Here is a 19,071-nt window from a genome sequence, read left to right as displayed (position 1 = left end):
AAAAAAAGTCACCCATAAAACAAAAGAAAAAGGAATTGAAGCAAAAGCCTGTACTTTCGTCAGGGGGATTTTGGCAGCAGTTAGCTGGGTTTGCATGGCTGATGCTGCAGTGAGTGTCTGCCCCGGTTCGGGTGAGGTTGCGTGTCGTGTCCTGCCTCACAGAAGAGCTGGGGGAAAGGCTGGGAGCACAGGAAGGTACATGCATCTTTTGGGAATGATTCCTCTGCTCATCCCTGCAGGCTTTCCGGGTGCTGTGTGAGCCAGGATCTGTGCCGGGATCGCCGGGACAGGACGCGCTCCAAACTCAGCGGGCTTGGCGCTGCTCCACAGAGCCAGAACCTGCCATCTGTGGTGTGAGCAGGATCTGGGTATTCGGCCCCAGGCGCGGCAAGGGCATCGCCCGGCGTATGGTGGATGTGGTCAGGTACGGAGCAGCGGGGAGCCAGGGTCCTGGCTGGGGTTTATCCATGTAGAGGGAAAAGCGACTACTGCAGCAAGAAGTGTTGAGAAGGAACTTAAGGAAAGGAAGAAATGTGTATTGCTGAGCAAGTCTGGAATCCCCACTTTGCAGTGGAAGGATACCATGTGGACAGATTTCTATGTATATCTGATATTTAAATGATTAAAAATCTGACACAAGCATGGGCCAAGCCGTTAACTGCTGGGTACAAGAGGAATGCAGAGCTACACAGACTAGCTTTCCAAGAGACACTGCTTTTCTGGGGGGGAAATATATTTCTTTTTTTTACTGGATAATTTGATGGGCCAAAACACTTGACATTTTTCAGGCAGGAAATTCTGAGCTTTTCAAGCTCAGAGCAAACTGGGAGGAAGACTTATTAATGAGGGTAAGTTTTTATGGGCTGCCTTAGGACTGAGCTTGGGAGTCCAAGCGCCTGTAGCAGCATGCATCTTCTCTGTTGTATCTGCTCCCTATCTGTGTATAGAAAACAGCTGTATGAAGTCTATGAGTACTTATATATTAATATGTATCATCATACGTGAGTGTATTTGGAGCTCAGTATTTTGAAAATTCATCAGCCCATGTTCAGCCCTTGCTTTCTCCTGTGGTTAGTGTTTGATGTACCACCTCTGTGACATGATACCTCCCAGCCCCACAGGATCTGCCAGGTTAGATGGGGCTTTGAGCAACCTGGTCTAGTGGAAGGTGTCCCTGCCTGCGGCAGGGATTGGAACTGGATGATCTTTAAGGTGCCTTCCAACCCAAACCATTCTGTGATTCAATGATTCTGACTGTGAGTGCCCCCAAGAGTCCTGATGCTCCCATGCTGAACTTCATTTGGAGCGGCTCCAAGATACTGAACCAAAACCTCTGGGTTCTCATATAAAACTGCACGTGTGGGTTTTCTGCTTGTATGTGATCTTAAATTACCCTTCCTCCTCATTTTAAACTGGCTCCTGATTACACCAGAATCCACGAACAAACTGGGATCTTGCACTGATCGCTGGTTCAAAGCAAAGTGAAGCACTAACAGCTCCCTGCAGCAGAGGGAAGGGGGGGGAAACACCAGTGGGTGTTTCAGGTATTGGATGAAGCAGCCAGCAAGTGTTTGCCCTGTGCTGATAGCTCTGCTCTCTTTCAGGAGCACATTCATGTACGGCTGCTACCTGAGCACTGAGGAAATCGCCTTCTCCGACCCAACGCCGGACGGCAAGCTGTTCGCCACGAAATACTGCCAGACCCCCAACTTCCTCGTTTACAACTTCATTTATAACAACTGATTCAACTTGGTGATTTCAAGTTGGGGTTTGTTGAAATCACCCAAGATAATCTGTGTGGCTTAAAGTAACACTTAAATGTTGTTACCTGGCCAAATGCTGTTTTCCTGCTGAGCGCTAGTTCTTCCTCCCCTATGAAGGGGAGAGGGTCACTTTGTGTACAGAGTTGTGTTAGATTTTAGTGCAACCTTGCTTGGATTTCAGGTGGGTTTGTTTCTTTTAAAATTGAATTCTATTACAAATAACTTAATTTTGTTGAAAGGTTTAATTAATATAAAGATTGCTCTTTCCTTCTTTACGTGTGGGTATGTAATCCTGAGTGCTGTGTCGTAAAGGGCTTTGTTTGGGGTAGTAGCCTCAGTACAAGCAGCTAGTAAATTTATGTACAGAGGAGTAGGAAATGTATTTTTGTCTTGATCTTACACCCTCTTTTCCCAGCCTGTAGTGTCAGAAAACTTTTTCCTTGAGCAGGCAGCTGCTCTCCCTTGGTAATACGCTGTTACCTATGGGCTGCTGCCCCCAACCACCTCGGGAGCACAAATACATTACACAACAGCCCTCCAAAGCTTGTACATACCTGGTAGAGTCACACATGTGCTCCTTAAGAGAGAGAAAACGCCCCTTTCACCTGAGATAAACTAAAATACATTTATTATTAACATCTTAGTCACAGAACTGTTAATTCAACATAGATGGGGGGAAGGGTTTGAAAACATCTGTAATACAACAATTAAAGGAAAACTGTTGCACAGAGCATCTAGCTTACTTGGGACCTGACTGTATGTGGGAGGGGATTGCTCTAAGAGCAGGGCGAGCCCCAGTTGCCTAGGACATCCTTAAAACAGGGGTTAGCATTTAAAGAGCTTAAGCTCTGTGTTTAAGTACATAGAACAGTTTTCACATACTCGAAGGATAAACACTGCAGGAGTACACTTACTCTTTCTTCTAACTTAATCCCTGAGCACTAGGAGCTCAGATGCTTTTACCCCTAGGCCAGACTCGCCTCCAGGACTTCCACGATGCATGCGGCTGAGGGACGCTTCTTGGGGTCCTCACTGGTGCAGACAGAGAAGAGATCGATCATGTGCTGGTAGGATGAGTCCAGCTCATCTATGTTGAGGGCTGGGCGTGTTCCCAAGGCGTTGTAGTATGCTTCCTCATCAAAGGAGTCTTCGTTGAAAGATTCATCTGGACAAGAAGGTGGCAAAGTCATGGGGCTTTACTCCCCCTCATCCATTTCACAAGGGTTAAGGTTAGATGGGACCTTAAAGCTCATCTACTTCCAATCACTTGCCACAAGCCGGGACACCTTCCACTAGACCAGGTTGCGACAAGCCCCTGTGTCCAACCTGGCCTTGAACACTGCCAGGGATGGGGCAGCCACAGCTTCTCTGGGTAACCTGGGCCAGGGCCTCACCACCCTCACAGGGAAGAAATTCTGCCTAAGATCTCATCTCAATCTCCCCTCTGTCAGGTTAAAGCCATTCCCTCTTGTCCTGTCCCTACAGGCCCTTGTCAAAAGCCCCTCTCCAGCTTTCTTGTCAGCCCCTTTAGGCACTGGAAGCTGCTCTAAGTTCTCCCTGGAGCCTTCTCCAGGCTGAACAAGCCCAGCTCTCTCAGCCTGTCTCCATAGCAGAGCTGTTCCACCCCTTGGAGCATCTTTGTTGCCTCCTCTGGATTTGCTCCAACAGCTCCACGTCCTTCTTTAACGTGTTGGGGATTCCAGAGCTGGACACAGGACTGCAGGGGGATCTCACTAGAGAGGAGCAGGGAAGGAAAATTCCCTCCCTCGACCTCCTGGTTACGCTGCTGCTGATGCAGCCCAGGACACAGTTGGTTTCTGGGCTGCAAGCGCACACTGCCAGGTCATGTCTAGCTTTCTATCCACCAGTATCCCCAAGTCTTGGCCTTGCAGGTGTGCAGTGGGATGTGACCTCCATGTCAGCTTTGCTATTCCTGTTAGCAATAATTACTGCCTGGGATACATCATTACTTTCTGTTTGGCTTAAAGTACATGTTTTGAAGCCACATCTATCCCCTTTCTCCCTGCAGAATAACTGAGTCACCCCTGCAGAGCTGGCTGGGAAAAAGCTCTGCAGCCCGGGGATGCAGTTAGAAAACACAAGGCAGCCTGTGGGGCTGTGCCAGCCTGAAGGCTCTGGCAAGAGTTTTCCCAGCACAGCCTGTAAGTTCGTTAGTTTTGCGGTGCTCCAGTGTGCAACTCTGCCTGCAAGCAGCAATAGCACCCTCTGCCCATCCAATCTGATCTGTGTAACTCTGAACAAGGGGGTCTCCAAGAAGGCCAATGGCATCCTGGCCTGTATCAGCAATAGTGTGGCCAAGGAGGGCCAGGGCAGTGACCATCCCCCTGTACTGGCACTGGTGAGGCTGCACCTTGAATCCTGTGTTCAATTCTGGGCACCTAACTACACATTGAGGTGATGGAGCAGGGCCAGGGAAGGGCAGCAAAGCTGGTGAAGGGTCTGAAGCACAAGTGTGATAAGGAGCAGCTGAGGGAATTGGGGGTGTTCAGTCTGGGGAATTGGGGGTTTAGGGGGCACTTTTTCACTCTACAGCTATCTGAAAGGAGGTTGTAACAAGATGGAGGCTGGTCTCCCAGGTAACAAGTCACAGAACAAGAGGAAATTGTCTCAAGTTGCACCACAGGAGGTTTAGACTGGGTATTAGGAAAAATTTCTTCCTGAAAGGGCTCTCAAGCGCTGGAACAGGCTGCTCAGGGCAGTGATGGAGTCACTGTCTTTGGGAGTGTTTAAAAGATGTGTAAAACTTGTGAACATGGTTTAGTGGTGGGCCTGGCATTGCTGGGTTAATGGTTGAACTCAGTGATCTTAAGGGTCTTTTCCAGCATGATTGATTCTGTGATTCTATGGCCAATCCCATGGGCACATAGGAGGTGCCCAAAGTAATTCCTCCTGCTTCCACCAAGCTTTCTTAGTGCTGAGAGGGTATTTGCAACCCTAACACTGGCCGTGGCACAGCACATTTGGTTTAGTTTCTCTGTTCCAAAAGGCTCAAATATTCTTGTGTACCCTTTCAAGCATGATGTCATTTTTAGGTATTTTCTGGCCATGTCATTTTAGTGGCATTTCAACAGCACCCACCACACAACTACAGCCTGGATGATTGCTCCTGTGCTGCATGGATGTGGGACGGAGCTGGAGCATGGCTGAGAGAGCTACACAGCTCTCAGGGGAGCAGCCCTCCAGCTCAGGGACATCTTTGAAGCCTACCTCTCTGTGCTGACAAGCAGCTGAAGATCAAGGTGAGCTGTCAGGCTAGCAGCTGGTCTGCAATGATTAGTTACCATCATCTATCAACTCATTTGAATTTAAAAACCTAAGCAAAGTTGAAAGTGGCCTTGGAGTAGTGCTGAGCACCTCTGTGCTGCAGCAAACTCCTCAGTGAGCTCCCCAGCATTGCTGGGAGATGCAGACAGCGCAGACAGATGACTGCAAAGCCCTTCGGATGGCACCTGAGGGAGACCTAGCACTGTGGGGATACTAACACACACTATAAAAATCAGTCCTCCTCAGAGAAGGCATTCCTAGGAGCAGAATTTGCTCATCAGCAAGATATGGAAACAAACCTTCATCATCAGGCTCATCGCCCAGATTGAGGTGGGGCACAGAGAGGGTCATCATTTCCCAGAGAGTCAGCCCAAAAGGGAAGATGTCAGCCTTGTCGGTGATGATGCCATCGTCCTGCAGAGCTTCCTTGGGCTTCCAGGGCTCAGTGCCAATGTAGTACATGTTAGGGTCACTTACTGAAAGGAAAAGACACTGCTCAAGTCTGCTAGGACTCACAAATACTGTGAGATGCAGTCACAGCTCAACACACAGCAGGGAGTTAGCCTGTCAGTTAGCTCAGGTGTGCTAAAGCCATACGGCAGGATATTCTGTGAGCCTGAACCCATTTTTCTTTCACACCTGCATAGTCTCAAATTCCCCCTGCCCTGCATCATGCTCTGCAGAAGTGCCAGACCCAGTGCGGCTCATGCTTCTCTACTGCAGGCCCAGCAACACATGCTGGGAACTGCAGAGAAACCTCCATGAGGTTTGAGGCCATGCAGAGAAGAAGTGAACCATCATCTTAATATAGGATCACAAAATGGTTTGGGTTGGAAGCGACCTCAAAACTCATCCGATTCCAACCCCCTACCATGAGCAGGGACACCTTCCCCTAGACCAGGTTGCTCCAAGCCCTGTCTAACCTGGCCTTGAACATTGCCAGGGATGGGGCAGCCACAGCTTCTCTGCACAACCTGTGCCAGGGCCTCACCACCCTCACAGGGAAGAGCTTCTGCCTAAGAGCTCATCTCAATCTCCCCTTTGTCACGTTAAAGCCATTCCCCCTTGTCCTACAGGCCCTTGTAAAGCCTCTCAGCCTATCTCCATAGCAGAGATGCTCCAGCCTGTGGAGCTTTCTTCATGGCCTCCTCTGTACTCCTTCCAACAGCTCTACATCTTTCTTATGTCAGGGGCCCCAGAGCTGGACGCAGTTTTCTCCAGTTCTCATCACTGTTCAATTTAATGCCTCTTTGATTTTAATTTGCCTCGGGAGAGCTGAAGCAATCAGCTCTCAGCCTGACAGAGGCAGCACTATCTCTGACCCAATCCTTTTCACCCCACTCCCAAGAGGAGGTCCCACATTTCTCCTCACTCTCCCAAGCTATTGGCAATCTCAAGCTGTTTAAGAAACTTTTGTCTCCTGGGGCGGACTGTCAAAGCCCTGCCTGTAACAACAAGCAAATGCCAAAATCCTTCAGCACTTAATGGGCTGTTGCACTTTAATCCTGGGCAGGGACTGGCCCTTTCACTGTTGTTTGGTGCCCGTTGTCTCCTCAAGACCATGGGGAGGCAAAGCCAAAATCAGGGCTGGGTGGAAAGGACTTCTTCCTGTTCAACCAGCCCAGAAACTGATACTTGAGCCACTCTCCTCTCCAGGAGATTACGCTGGGCGCTGCCTCCCGCTCTCTCGCTCCTTATAAAAGGGAAGAGCCACTAATAAAAATCTAATGGAGCAGCTTTATAAATTACGAGGCTGTCGCAGGCCCAAGCGCTGTGTAAAGCGGCACAGAAAAGCATTCTTGTAATTAACCCAAACACATTCCCGCTGCTCACAGCCAAGCCACGACGCCATTAGACATCTGCTTCTCGTTTACATGAAGCCTTTATAACACTCACACTTGGCTTGCGCTTCCTTCTAGCCCTACGAGAAAGATTCATTTACTTGGCTCTCTGGCAAGAGCATCTCCTCAGCTGAGTCTAGCAGGGCGTCAGCCAGCATCCTGTGTCCACGTACAAGCACAGGAGGGCACAAGATGGACATCACAGGTCTGAAAAATTAAAGCTGGACCTTCCAGATATCCCCTTCACGCAATGTGGGGTGCGAACAACTTGCCAGTTCTTCTCTCCATGGACGCAGGAGGGCAACTGCATTCCCTCTGCTCCTGGAGCCAACCTCAAGAAGCCACTAAGCATCCAGATCCCCTTCCTGAAGCCCAACCTACCAGTCATGTTCTCATCCAGGGGCAGGGACACTCCCACATCACAGATCTTGATGGCTTCAAAGTCACCTTTAATGACCACATTGGAAGACTTGATATCTCCATGGAGCAGCTTCTTATCGTTGTGCAGATACTAAGAGGCAGAGAGAACCTGTTAACACCCGCCTACATCTGTGGAGAGGCAGGAAGTGCCATTGGATTTGGACAACAAAGCACCAGCTTCTTCAATATTTAGTGTGTTTAGCTTTAAACTAAGCTCACAGATGGGTCAACACCTTCCTTAACACTTACAAGGAAGTTTTCTTCCACCCAGCATACTGCTGACTTTTAGTGAAAGGCTGTGAGAAGCACCTCAAACAACAAGCCCTTGAGAGCAGGTGCAAAACACAGGCATTAGCTGATGGCCAAGTGTGGGTCTGTGTTACCCTGGGAGCTTAGAGCTACATGTCCTTGGCAGGAATAGCACAGGACTCATTGTCACAGCCACCTGTGCTTTTACCCTGAGCACTGGCAGAGCCCAGGAGAGGGTCAGAAGCCATGCTGTGGTTTAGTCTCAGTTTCTCCACCTTTTCCCTGTACACACAACCTCAGTGGCATCAGCTGGCAGCCATGGGCATCAGTTAACCAATTTCTGTGCCACAACCAGCTCCCTGCAGCTGCCTGGGGTGGCAATAAGGATGCAAGAGCCAGCAGCCAACCTGCTCTCCTGGCTAGCAAGCTGGGACAGTGGGTAGCCCCAAGGGAGGGCAGCAGGATATTCATGACAAAACCTCTCGTTGCATGTCATGTTGTATTCAGTCTCAAGCCTCAGGATTCAGTTTTCACCCTGTACAGCACCCTGGTGAAAGAAACACCACCAAGCATCTGCTCTCCATCTGCTGGCACAGCACACTAAATCCCTTTATATTTCCAGTGTCCCCAGTGTGTACGATTCCACACAGAACAGCTACAGTTGAACATTAAACATACCTTCAGCCCCCTCGCCATGCTCAAAGCGACTTTAAAGATAGTGGCAGCAGGGAAAGGGCCCAACCGTTTTGCACTTCTTTCTTCAATTAAGTCACAGAGTGATTTTTCTCCTCCATACTCCATGGCCAGGCACATGCTTCCATCGTTGGCCTCGGTGAAAGCGCGGTAACCTGCCAACAAAGATCATTTGTTAAGAGCCGACGCAGGCACTGGCATTTCCGCATGCTTGCCGGCCTGATGGAGCCAAAGCATTTGGGGCTACTGCCCAGGTGCTTTCCTGGTGCATTCCCAGATGCTGCAACCCATCCCAAGCCAATTCACTCCCCAGGGGAGCTGCTTGCAGCTTTACATGGCAAGGCAAAGCCACAAGAACATCCACAGTGGCCAGCGCAGACCCAAGCCACAAGCCTCATTGAGGGAAAGGAGCTTCCTCCTCCAGGAGGGCCCACAGGCACCTTTTGTCTTGCTTCCCTGGTCAGCTTTGCACCCTGTGCCCAGGGCATGGAGGTTTGCCCTCACCTTTGCAGGGTGGACAACCAGGAGAAAGGAGAGCAGCAGCAGACCTGCAGGACCAACATGCCCATTTCAAAGACAAGGAGCCACAGGACCAAGAGAAAGGCTGGTGGGGAACCTTTGGGAAAGCCAAGCCCTCTTCTTGCAGGGGCCATTTCACAAGGTCAAGGCTTGAGCATATGGACAGTCATGTAAAGGTTCTTCCCCTGTGTTTTACTCCTGTCCGTAACCAATACTTTTTGGGTGGAGTTACAAATGGCAACATCTTGCATAATGGCATAGCTGAAGTGTTATTCCGTAACTGATTTATGGCACCTTTTTCAAAAGCAGCAGTGAAATGTTTGCAGTGTGAGAGGCTGAGCCTATCTCTGCTCTTGAATTCCTGGCAGAAGCAAGACGTGCTGGTTTAGGGATACAGAGTTCCTTGCACGCAGCATTGCTAGCACAACTGACTGTACCGAGATAGTTTAAAGAACAAATAAAAGGATGAAGTCAGAGGAAGCTGTTCTGACTGGCACGAGAGATTTTAGATAAGAGCAGAAATTAAACACAGACTAAAGCAGCTCCTCAAAATATTCCTATCACTGAGAGCCAAGAGCATGACAGAGTCTCAACTGCCACCTCACAAAAGTGTCAGCAGTGGGGGACCCAGAGCCTCATTCCACACACAGAAGCCATCTCAGACACCATAAAGGGGTTACCCATCCTTTGCCATGTTACAAGTAGACTCTCCCCATGCTGGAGCAGCTCCACAGTACAAAGCTGGCAGCAAAACACCTCTCAGCTCCGGGGCAGCCTCTGCACAGCATCAGCTTGCGAGATACCAACCTCTCAGTGACTAACGCAAACCTCAACAGGCAACAGTGCACCACGGTGTGCCACAAGCCACATTTTAGGGCAAACCCCATTGCCTTTCTCCTGCACTGGCTCAGAGAGAGAGCTTCGGGTGTTCACCATCCCTCTAGTATGATAGCAAGGCAGGGGCCCTGTGCATGCCAACAGCACCCTGGCTTCTATCAGCAAGTGTGGAAGGCAGGACAAGGGCAGTGACTGTTTCCCTGTACTGGGCACTGGTGAAGCCACATCTTGAATCCTGTGTTCAGTTTTAGGCCCCTCACTACAAGAATCATAGAATAGTTAGGGTTGGGAAGGACCTTCGTATCATCTAGCTCCAACCCCCTGCCATGGGGCAGGGATACCTCACACTAAACCATGTCACCCAAGGCTCTGTCCAACCTGGCCTTGAACACTCCCAGGGATGATGGAGCATTCACAGCTTCCGTGGGCAACCCATTCCAGTGCCTCACCACCCTTACAGTAAAGAACTTCTTCCTTACATCCAATCTAAACTTCCCCTTTTTAAACCCATTACCCCTTGTCCTAATGAAGAGTCCCTCCCCAGCATCCTTGTAGGCCCCCTTCAGATACTGGAAGGCTGCTATGAGGTCTCCACGCAGCCTTCTCTTCTCCAGGCTGAACAGCCCCAACTTTCTCAGCCTGTCTTCCTACAGGAGGTGCTCCAGTCCCCTGATCATCCTCGTGACCTCCTCTGGACTTGCTCCAACAGCTCCATGTCCTTGTTATGTTGAGGACACCAGAACTGCACACAGGGCTCCAAGAGGGGTCTCACCAGAGTGGAGCAGAGGAGGAGAATCCTCTCTCCTGACCTGCTGGTCACACTGCTGGTGATGCAGCCCAGGATACAGTTGGTTTCTGGGCTGCAAGCGCACACTGTTGCATCGTGTCGAGTTTCTCATCAAAAAAAGACATTGAGGTGCTGGCGTGGGTCCAAGGAAGGGCAGTGGAGCTGGTGAAGGGTCTGGAGCACAAGTTTTATGAAAAGCAGCTGAGGGACCGGGGGATGCTTAGTCTGGAGAAAAGGAGGCTCACTTGCACTCTAAAACTACCTGACAGGAGCTTGTATAGAGATGGGGCTGGTTTCTTCTCCCAGGTAACAAGCAATAGGACAAGAGAAAACAACCTCAAGTTGCACCAGGGGAGGTTTAGATTGGATATTAGGAAAAATTTCTTCCCTAAAGGGCTGTCAAGTGCTGGAACATGCTGCCCAGGTCAGCAGTGGAGCCACCATTCTCGGAGGGATTTAAAGCATGCGTAGATGTGGCACTGAGGGACATGGGTTAGTGGTGGGCTTGGCAGTGCTGGGTTAACAGTTGGACTCTATGATCTTAAGGGTCTTTTCCAACCTAAATTATTCATGATTCTGACACCATTCAAACTGCCCTGGCAGTTCTTGTCAGACAGAGCAAGACTAAGTTAATTTAAGAAGGTCCAGGGTAGGTCTGGCCCAGGGAGATCTAGAACCCACAGCCCTTGGTGTGAAAGGAGCCCAGAGAAACCCTGCAGCCACCTTGTGTTACATCACCTGGCTCCTGAATCAGCTCCAGTGGCTCAAATTGCAATTTAAGCAACACAAGCTGCGCTGGAAACTCACCCACAATGTTGGGGTGCTGGAGGTTCTCTAAGATCTTGGCTTCATCCTTCAGTCTCTGCTGATAGATGCTTTGCTGGCTGCTGTTGCATTTGGAATTGATTTTCTTCACAGCCCATGGGGAGTGAGACAAGCCTCTGGGAGATCTGCATGGGAAAACCCACATGGCTCAGAACCACCCCACTGGTAAGCAGCACCATGTTTGAAGCTCACATAGGTCACTGAGGAACTCTTTTGGAGAGCATCTGCATTTATTTTGTGGAATGAATAAAGAACAATGCTGAAATAAATGAAAGCTTGCCAATGCGCACACTGCAGACGTGTGTGCAACCCCTGCCCCATCCACAGTGCTCCTCCAGTGAGTTTCCAGTTGTCTTAAAAAAGGAGATTTGTATTGAGTCACAATTTCTGGTGGAGGAGCAGCGGCTCAGGGAGGGAGGCAGCTGCCCAGCAGGCCACGGCAGACAGGAATGGACCCAGCACATGAACTCCAGGGAAAGGCTGAAGGGATTACCCCAAAACAGTGGGCTCCTTCTCAGCACCAACACCTCCAGCACACATGGGACAGCTGTAAATCCCACCCGCCTTCCTTGACAACATGCCCAGTTGAAGGGGTGCAGGCAGTATAGGAAGGCCAATGCCCCGAGGGCTGGAGCACCTCTGCTATGGAAACAGGCTGGGAGAGCTGGGCTTGTTCAGCCTGGAGAAGAGAAGGTGCCGCAGAGACCTTAGAGCAGCTTCCAGTGCCTAAAGGGGCTGACAAGAAAGCTGGAGAGGGGCTTTGGACAAGGGCCTGTAGGGACAGGACAAGGGGGAATGGCTTTAACCTGACAGAGGAGAGATTGAGATGAGATCTGAGGCAGAAGTTGTTCCCTGTGAGGGTGCTGAGGCCCTGGCACAGGTTGCCCAGAGAAGCTGTGTCTGCCCCATCCCTGGCAGTGTTCAAGGCCAGGTTGGATGGGGCTTGAAGCAACCTGGCCTAGTGGAAGGTGTCCCTGCCTGTGACAGGGCACTGGAAGTGGATGAGCTTTAAGGTCCCTTCCAACCCAGACCATTCTGTGGTTCTATTTTTCTAAGGGGAAAAGACGCCAAGCCCCATTTCCAAGCACCACCTCACACTGTGCTCTCACAAGTACCTTTTCATCAGGTAGACGTTGACCCCAGTGCCGTATCCAAGCTTCTGCATGAAGGGGGAGGCTGGAATAGTGACAGAAACTGGCCCCACATCTAAAAAGAAAAGAAACCCAGCCCCATGAGTGACCCCATGCAGCAGATCAGAGCTGCTTGGCTGGGATGGAGGCAGTGAGTGGATTCCTGAGCTGCCTTTAATCATTCTTCTTCACCAATTATGCCAGTTTTATCTCAATTCATCAGTTTTCTCACTGTTACCCTCCCGATTCTCCGCCCATCCTACTGGGAAGAAGAGAGCAAGTGGCAGCAGCCCAGGTTAACCCCCATACACTCTGTTTCTTCACCAGCCCCTCTAGAAACAAGGCACACACCTCAACAAAACTCACCTGGTTTCTCCCTCTGGAGCAGTTTATTTTGAGACCTGAAGGCTTCCATCATGCAAGCCTGATTCCTACAACACAGGAGAGGCTTTTGTTATATCTCCACCCCTGGAACGCAGGAGGAACCCCATGGAAGGGCCTGGGAGCACAAGCTGTCGGGACTCTAGCCCTAACCCAGGCAGGGGCGCTACAGGTACCGCAATGGTACGTTAAAGGGGCACTAGAGGTACCGCAATGGTACGTTAAAGGACATAAGTTAGACAAATAACACCTGTTGGGAAGCTCGTTTGGCTCCCGGCTCCCCTCAGCAAGCAGGTTAAGAGCTGAGGCAGGGATGTGCCTCCCTGCACGCCCAGCTCCATGGGCTCCCTCCCTTGTCAGCGCTGCGTCCCTGCGGGGCTCATCACCCCGGGGCTGGCCTGCAGAGGTGGGGTGAACCCTGCAACAGGGCTGGGGTGGCTCAGAAGCGAGGCAAGAGCCCGGGATGGGTGTCCTAAAGGAACCAGCACGGGATGTAGCACCAAAGGAGGGAGCTGGAGGTGTATGAAGCATCCCCCCAAGAGGATGGGACTGGGGGTCTCACCTCCAGGGTGAGCGGGGCTCCAGGTAGGAGGGGGGCAGGAGAGCACTGATGGGTGCTGTCAGAGGGGGTCCCAAATCGGGATGGAGGGGACGCGACTCCCGGTCCCCACCTCAGGGGCGAGGGGAGGCGCACGGCCGGGTCTGCTGGACCCCGTCGCGGTGAGGAGGGGCCGGAGCAGCCCCGCGCTGACACCGACACCGACACCGAGACCGGGACCGGGACCGACACCGAGACCGGGACCGAGACCGGGACCGGGACCGGGACCGGGACCGGGACCGGGACCGGGACCGGGACCGGGACCGGGACCCACAGACCGACCCCGCTCCACCGTTACCTGCCGCTGGCGTCACCGCCGTTTGAATCCTGCGCGCGCGAAACCGCCACCTCCCCGCTACGGCGGCCGCGGGCGGACAAAGCTCGCCGGAACGCGGAGGGGCGGGGGGGAGAGCGAAGGTCCCCAAGTGGTTTTGGGGGGTTCATGGGGGTCCCCAAGGCCTAGGGGGTTGGGGATCGGAGAGAGCACCGGGGTGTTTGGGGGATTCTGTGGGGTCCCAAGCCCTTCGGGGGTCCCTATAGGGTTCCAAGCCCTTGGGGGGTGGGGGTCTCTGGGGTCCCCAAGCCCTTAGGTGGGGTCTCTGTGAGGTCCTCAGCCCATACGGGAAGGTCTCAATGAGATCCGCGAGCCATTGAGGGGGTCCCCATGGCATTGCCGAAACTTTCCGGGGAGGGTCTGTGTTGGAGCCTGAGACGGGGAGGCACAAAAGCGCGGTGCAGTCAGTTCTAGGTAACGTTAAGTTTTGTGGCTTTGTAATGGAAAATAACCGCGGTGCTTGAAGGTAGCTGACACAGGTTCAGGTCCTTAGGACCTTAGCACAAAAGGTGTATGAAAAGCAGACTAGAAAAACCGGACCTGGGGATGGGGAGTATCTGGGAGTAGCAGATGTCTAGGGTGGGAGCAGTTAAACTAACTGGTAAGCAGGAGAGGACCATTGCTATGTCTGTAATGTTAATTAAGCTGGTGCTTCAAAGACTGCCAGAAGCTACGAAGGTTGCTGGAAAAGTAAAGGACCCTTAAAGACCACCGCCACATTTTTGTATGCACGGGGGAAACGTTCTGGAAAATGATGTAACTCATATGCAGCCTCATGTACAAGGTTCGCCTGTATAGCAATACGGGGACACACGTTAGGAGGAGCTATCCCCGTGTCTCCCGGCGCCGCAATAAAGAGTACCTGCTTGTCGGCTTTGAAACTGTCGGCGAGTTCATTCCTGGAGTTTTCTCCGAATCAAGCCCCAGGCTGTGGCGGGGGTCAGGGCTGTCTCTGGGGGTCTCCCTCTTTGGGGGGGGGGGTCTACAGGTCCCCAAGTCCTTGGGGGTGTTCCTGGGGGACTGCAATCCCTGAGGGAAGGGTGTCTCTGTTGGAGGGGGCTCTGTACCCCCACTCAACTGCAGGGGCTTCTTGAACCAGGGCTGAGCCCGTCTCAGGGTCTGTAGTTATGATTCCCCCATGCATCCCTCCCCGCAGCCCCATCACACTGTGACCCCCCCAGGCACGGCTCCAGCAGCACGGTAGAGAATAATAAAAAGGCATTTATTTCTCTAATAATAAACCCATTTCAGGAAGCACAGGGGAAGCTGTGGGGAGGGCTGAGACTCTTGGAACCCCCGCAGCCAGGCCGGGGGTGTCCCTGTCCCCCCCCATCACGGTGTCAGGCATTTCACACCAGCGTCCTCGGCGTGGCCGCAGTTGGTCTTGCCCCAGCTGGAGAAGCTGCAGCGCAGAAGGCTGTCCTCTGTCCCCTTGCAGGAGACGTCGTCCATCCAGATCCTCCCCGTGCCTGCAAAGACAGGGACCCGGTCAGTGGCATTGGCACCAGCACCGGCATCAGCATGTTGGTGGATCCCCTCCATGTGCATCACCTCATCACCTAAACAATTAGGCTAAAGCAAACATAATTCAACCAATTCTGAAACAAAAGGGTTCATCTGTTAGGAAAATTCACTCCCTCACCTATGATATCGATCCTTCTTTATAGTAACATGTATTAAGTATGTGTCAGGTCCTATTATATGTGGTGGCATCAGAAGTAGAGGAGTTTTCCTGGAGATTTTTGATTTTTAATGCTTGAATGAAAAGGTCTGGAAATAAGGATCTGGCTACTTGGAAGATTCAAGCTGCCCATGGAGAAGAAAAGATACCCCTGGACAGCCAAGATGATGGCAGCATCCTGTAGCTCACTCAGCATTGCATGGAGACCCTCCCAGAGGAGTCTCGTGTTGGAGGTCAGGAACTCAGGCAAGATCGGCTCTGGGGATGTGTGGATCAACAGACAAGCATCAAAAATGCTGCAAAACTAGAGCTGCTTTGCAAGGTTTTCCTGTGATTACTAATCAGAGACACGTGTGTAGGCCTTTATCCCAGTTGTGCTGTACCTGAGCACTGAAAAGGGAGAACAACCCCATTTACATTTACATCTACCTTTAGATGCCCGCATTCAGCTGGGACACCCCATATTTAGGAGTAAATATTGATTCATAATTTTATGCTTTGCATCCCAGTTTTTCTCCTTGGTAAGCATGAAATGTCCTGACACATCCTGATTCACTATTGCCACTGCTCTGGGATGGGGTCACTGCCTCTGGGATGGGGCACTCACCCCCCTCACAGGGAAGAAATCCTATGGAGACAGGCTGAGAATGCTGGGCTTGTTGAGTATGGAGAAGGCTCTGCAGAGACCTTAGAGCAGCTTCCAGTGCCTAAAAGGGCTACAAGAAATCTGGAGAGGGGCTTTTGACAAGGGCCTGTAGGGACAGGACAAGGGGGAATGGCTTTAAACTGACAGAGGGGAGATTGAGATGAGATCTTAGGAAGTTCTTCCCTGTGAGGGTGATGAAGCACATGTGCAGGCCATGCTGAAACAAGCTCTGGGGTCTACCAAGCCTGGTGTGAGGGACACCAACTCTTGGAGGGGTCCAGCTGCCCTCACAGAACAGGTCTGATCAACCAGCATGGTCATGGCTAGCTGATGGCCGTGGTGGCTACCTGCTTTTGGGGTCAATCATCTGCTTGGCAGCCCCGAGCCATTGGAAAGAAGGCAACTCAAGGATTAAAAGGCATATGTGGAAGGGGATCTGACTTGGGCGAAACACCCCAAACCAACAGTTTGGGGCCAAAGGCCACCCCTCCACCCGCCAGAGCATTCCTGGCATTTCCCCTCTGCTTTTAAAAGCTTTTCTTCAGTTGTTATTCTAAAGAGAAAGCAGCTCTCAACAGTCACATCCGGATGAAAAACATGAAGCTTCCTTCAAAAACAACAGCCCTGGGGATGCGTCTGGGGTACTGAGTCAGCATGGGGCAGGGTGTGCAGAGGGAGCCAGAGCCATGGCAGGAGCTGCCTGCGCCAGCACCAGCAATCACAGAATCCCAGAATGGTTTGGGTTAGAGGGGGCCCTTAAAGCTCACCCAATTCCAACCCCCTGTCACAGGCAGGGACACCTTCCACTAGACCAGGTTACTCCAAGCCCCGTCCTTGAACACTGCCTGGGATGGGGCATTTACCAGTTCTCTGGGCAATGTCCTCGCACACGGTCCCACAAGCCAAAGCCACAATATTTGCAGACACCCAGTACTGAATAAACCAGACTGAAGCTATTTGGATCACCACAGCCCATGTCCTGCTTGTAGAGGACCTGCTGGATGCCTCAAGGGTCATTCTGGGAGGGTCTCTGGTTTATGTATAGACTGGCCCCAGGAACCTATGCTGGGTGAGGCGGGGGCAGAGGTGGGTCATACCTTGGCCGAAGCGGGCCATGCGGTACACCTCCTCGGCGCCTCGGAAGCCCAGCATCCGGCACACCACGTCTCCATCCTTCTTGTCCCAGCCGTCGTCACACACCGTGCCCCAGCGCCGGTCGTAGAAGACTTCCACCCGTCCCTCGTGGGAGCCGGAGCCGTTCACCAGCCGGATCATCCCCTCCTCGGCTGCTGCTGCTGGAAGCAGAGAGGGAGGTCAGAGGGGGCATGGTGGCATCTCACCCACCGTGTGTGGGTGATGTGCCCTCTCCATGATGCATGCAGCTGCACAAAGCATGGGGTGATGCACTTCCAGGAGACCTGGGGACACAGCACCCCTATTGAGCATAGTGCTGAAGGGGTCCCACCAAACCCAGGGTTTTGCTCAAGGTGGATGAGCCTTGCAATGGTCTTGCCAAGGTGGGAAAGCTGTTGGCAGCCTTAAAGTGCTGCAGGGAGGGCAGGTACTGAGCAAGCATCAATCCTGAAGCCATTAAGGTCCACATGGAGACAGCTCAGGGGTACGAAGAAGCCTCTGAGCAACCGAGGGGAGGAGTGAGATGCCAGCAAACCCAGGCACAAAGAGTTTCCAAAAGGGACTGTGAAAGGGGATGGCAAGTGATGAGGAAGCTCTTCCAGCCTGGAAACAGAACCCCAGCCCAAGTCCACGCTGCCTGGGTGGACCCTGACTTCATGCTTGAGGGAATGGTGAGGGAATGTTCACATTGGTCTGAAATGCTGCACTGGAGTGGAGGGACATGGCTTGTCCTCCTCCCCATCGTGGCATTGCTCCCTCTGCTGCCAGTTGCCTTCCTGTGGCTGCTGAGCCTTCCTCCCCCAGTCACCACCCTCCTGCTAGGTGAGACCAGCATCCCTTCATCCTTCAGCCAGGGAGAAGGATGGGGAGATGGTTTATCTGACAGGAGAATGACTGAGGAGCTCAGCACCAAAACCAAACCACTATGGCTCTTCCTCCACCCCAAGCCAAAGAAACCCAGCAAAGAACATGCCACACACCCTCTTATTTGGGATGAGAAAGGGGTCAGATGGAGAAAATTGCTGTTAGGCAGCTGGGCTCAATCTGTGACTCACCAAGGGCTGGGGCAGCAGCTGAGGGTGGAGTTAGGCTCCCCCAAACAAGGTTGTTCTGCAGATGTTCAGGGATTTATATTAAAAGACATTTTCCCAAAGCCAGGGCTTGGATTTGGTTTTCTTTTCCCCAATCAAAACACACATTCCCACTGGAAATGCTCAGTGACATTTCTTCTCAAATGCGAAGATAAATGGGATTTGGGGGCATTTCCAGGCAGACTGAAGCCTCCCCCTTCATGACCATCCTCTACATCCCATGCTCATCCCTGTGGAGAGGGTGTCAGGGGTTTCAACGCCACAAACCCACCTCAACCACAGCCACCACCAAAGTCCCAGCAGTGTAAGAGGCACCAAAACCTCATCTGTGATTTTGCCAGCACATGGACCATGGCAGGTTCTCAAGCGATGAACCCAAAAGGTCTTCACCTCACCAAGAGATGACCATTGCAGGGGGAGCTGCAAAGAGGTGGGTAAAATCTGCCACTGATCCAACCTCTGCTTTAACTCCACAGTGTGGGATGCTGCAGGCAGTCACGCTTGGCTCAGGTCTCTTCAGGCACCTTGCCCACCCAAACTGGTGACTGTGGGGCTGGCCAAGGTGGATGAAACAGGGTCCCAGGCTCTCAGGGCTGGGAGGTGCAGGGTTAAGGGGACGTTTAGAGACCAGAGCAGTGTTTGGGACCTGCTGCACAGAGATCCAATGGGTTTTGGCATTGCCAGTTGGCTGGGACCTGCATGTTTCGGGCTCTGGGTTTTCCCTGGCTTGCTCCCAGTGGGATTAGGGCCACCTCTTCCAATGACCTCCAGAAAGAGCAGTCCTTGTGTGGCTTCGGCACTGGCTGATCTCCCATTTCCAGGACCTATCAGAATCAGGTTCAAGAAAGGATCTGGAA

At 52.0% G+C, this 19,071-nt stretch overlaps 3 protein-coding genes across 6 annotated transcripts in view; 1 reads left to right on the top strand and 2 right to left on the bottom strand.

Annotated features, from left to right (window-relative positions):
- Window positions 1-2,817, top strand: part of ESCO2 (establishment of sister chromatid cohesion N-acetyltransferase 2) — a 255,473-nt gene extending 252,656 nt beyond the window's left edge. For 2 of the 3 annotated variants that reach the window (XM_061461219.1, XM_061461218.1), the window contains exons 10-11: window positions 240-424; window positions 1,605-2,038. In XM_061461219.1, coding sequence (XP_061317203.1) covers window positions 240-424; window positions 1,605-1,743 — 324 coding nt within the window. In that variant the 3' untranslated portion in view covers window positions 1,744-2,038. Of the gene's footprint in view, window positions 1-239; window positions 468-1,604; window positions 2,039-2,677 lie in introns of those variants that run through there. The other variant, XM_061461220.1, reaches the window with a different exon arrangement.
- Window positions 2,375-12,764, bottom strand: PBK (PDZ binding kinase). Its single transcript, XM_061461252.1, has 7 exons — window positions 12,716-12,764; window positions 12,335-12,425; window positions 11,202-11,344; window positions 8,237-8,406; window positions 7,271-7,400; window positions 5,348-5,524; window positions 2,375-2,928 (listed from the first exon to the last, which is right to left on the bottom strand). Exons 1-7 carry the CDS (start codon window positions 12,762-12,764, stop codon window positions 2,729-2,731), a joined length of 960 nt encoding a protein of 319 aa, XP_061317236.1. The 3' UTR covers window positions 2,375-2,728.
- A 2,099-nt stretch (window positions 12,765-14,863) lies between these two features.
- Window positions 14,864-19,071, bottom strand: part of SCARA5 (scavenger receptor class A member 5) — a 35,370-nt gene continuing 31,162 nt past the window's right edge. The window contains exons 7-8 of one of the 2 annotated variants that reach the window (XM_061461180.1): window positions 17,087-17,281; window positions 14,864-15,131 (exon numbers count right to left, since the gene is read on the bottom strand). In XM_061461180.1, coding sequence (XP_061317164.1) covers window positions 14,995-15,131; window positions 17,087-17,281 — 332 coding nt within the window. In that variant the 3' untranslated portion in view covers window positions 14,864-14,994. The remainder of the gene's footprint in view (window positions 15,132-17,086; window positions 17,282-19,071) is intronic. The other variant, XM_061461181.1, reaches the window with a different exon arrangement.

This window comes from Pezoporus flaviventris, unplaced genomic scaffold (genome assembly GCF_033815535.1).
Source record: "Pezoporus flaviventris isolate CSIRO_AGI_PZ_B2104156 unplaced genomic scaffold, CSIRO_AGI_Pfla_v1 ptg000031l, whole genome shotgun sequence".
Taxonomy (NCBI): Eukaryota; Metazoa; Chordata; class Aves; order Psittaciformes; family Psittacidae; genus Pezoporus; species Pezoporus flaviventris.
This window is presented reverse-complemented; position numbering and strand designations above follow the sequence as displayed.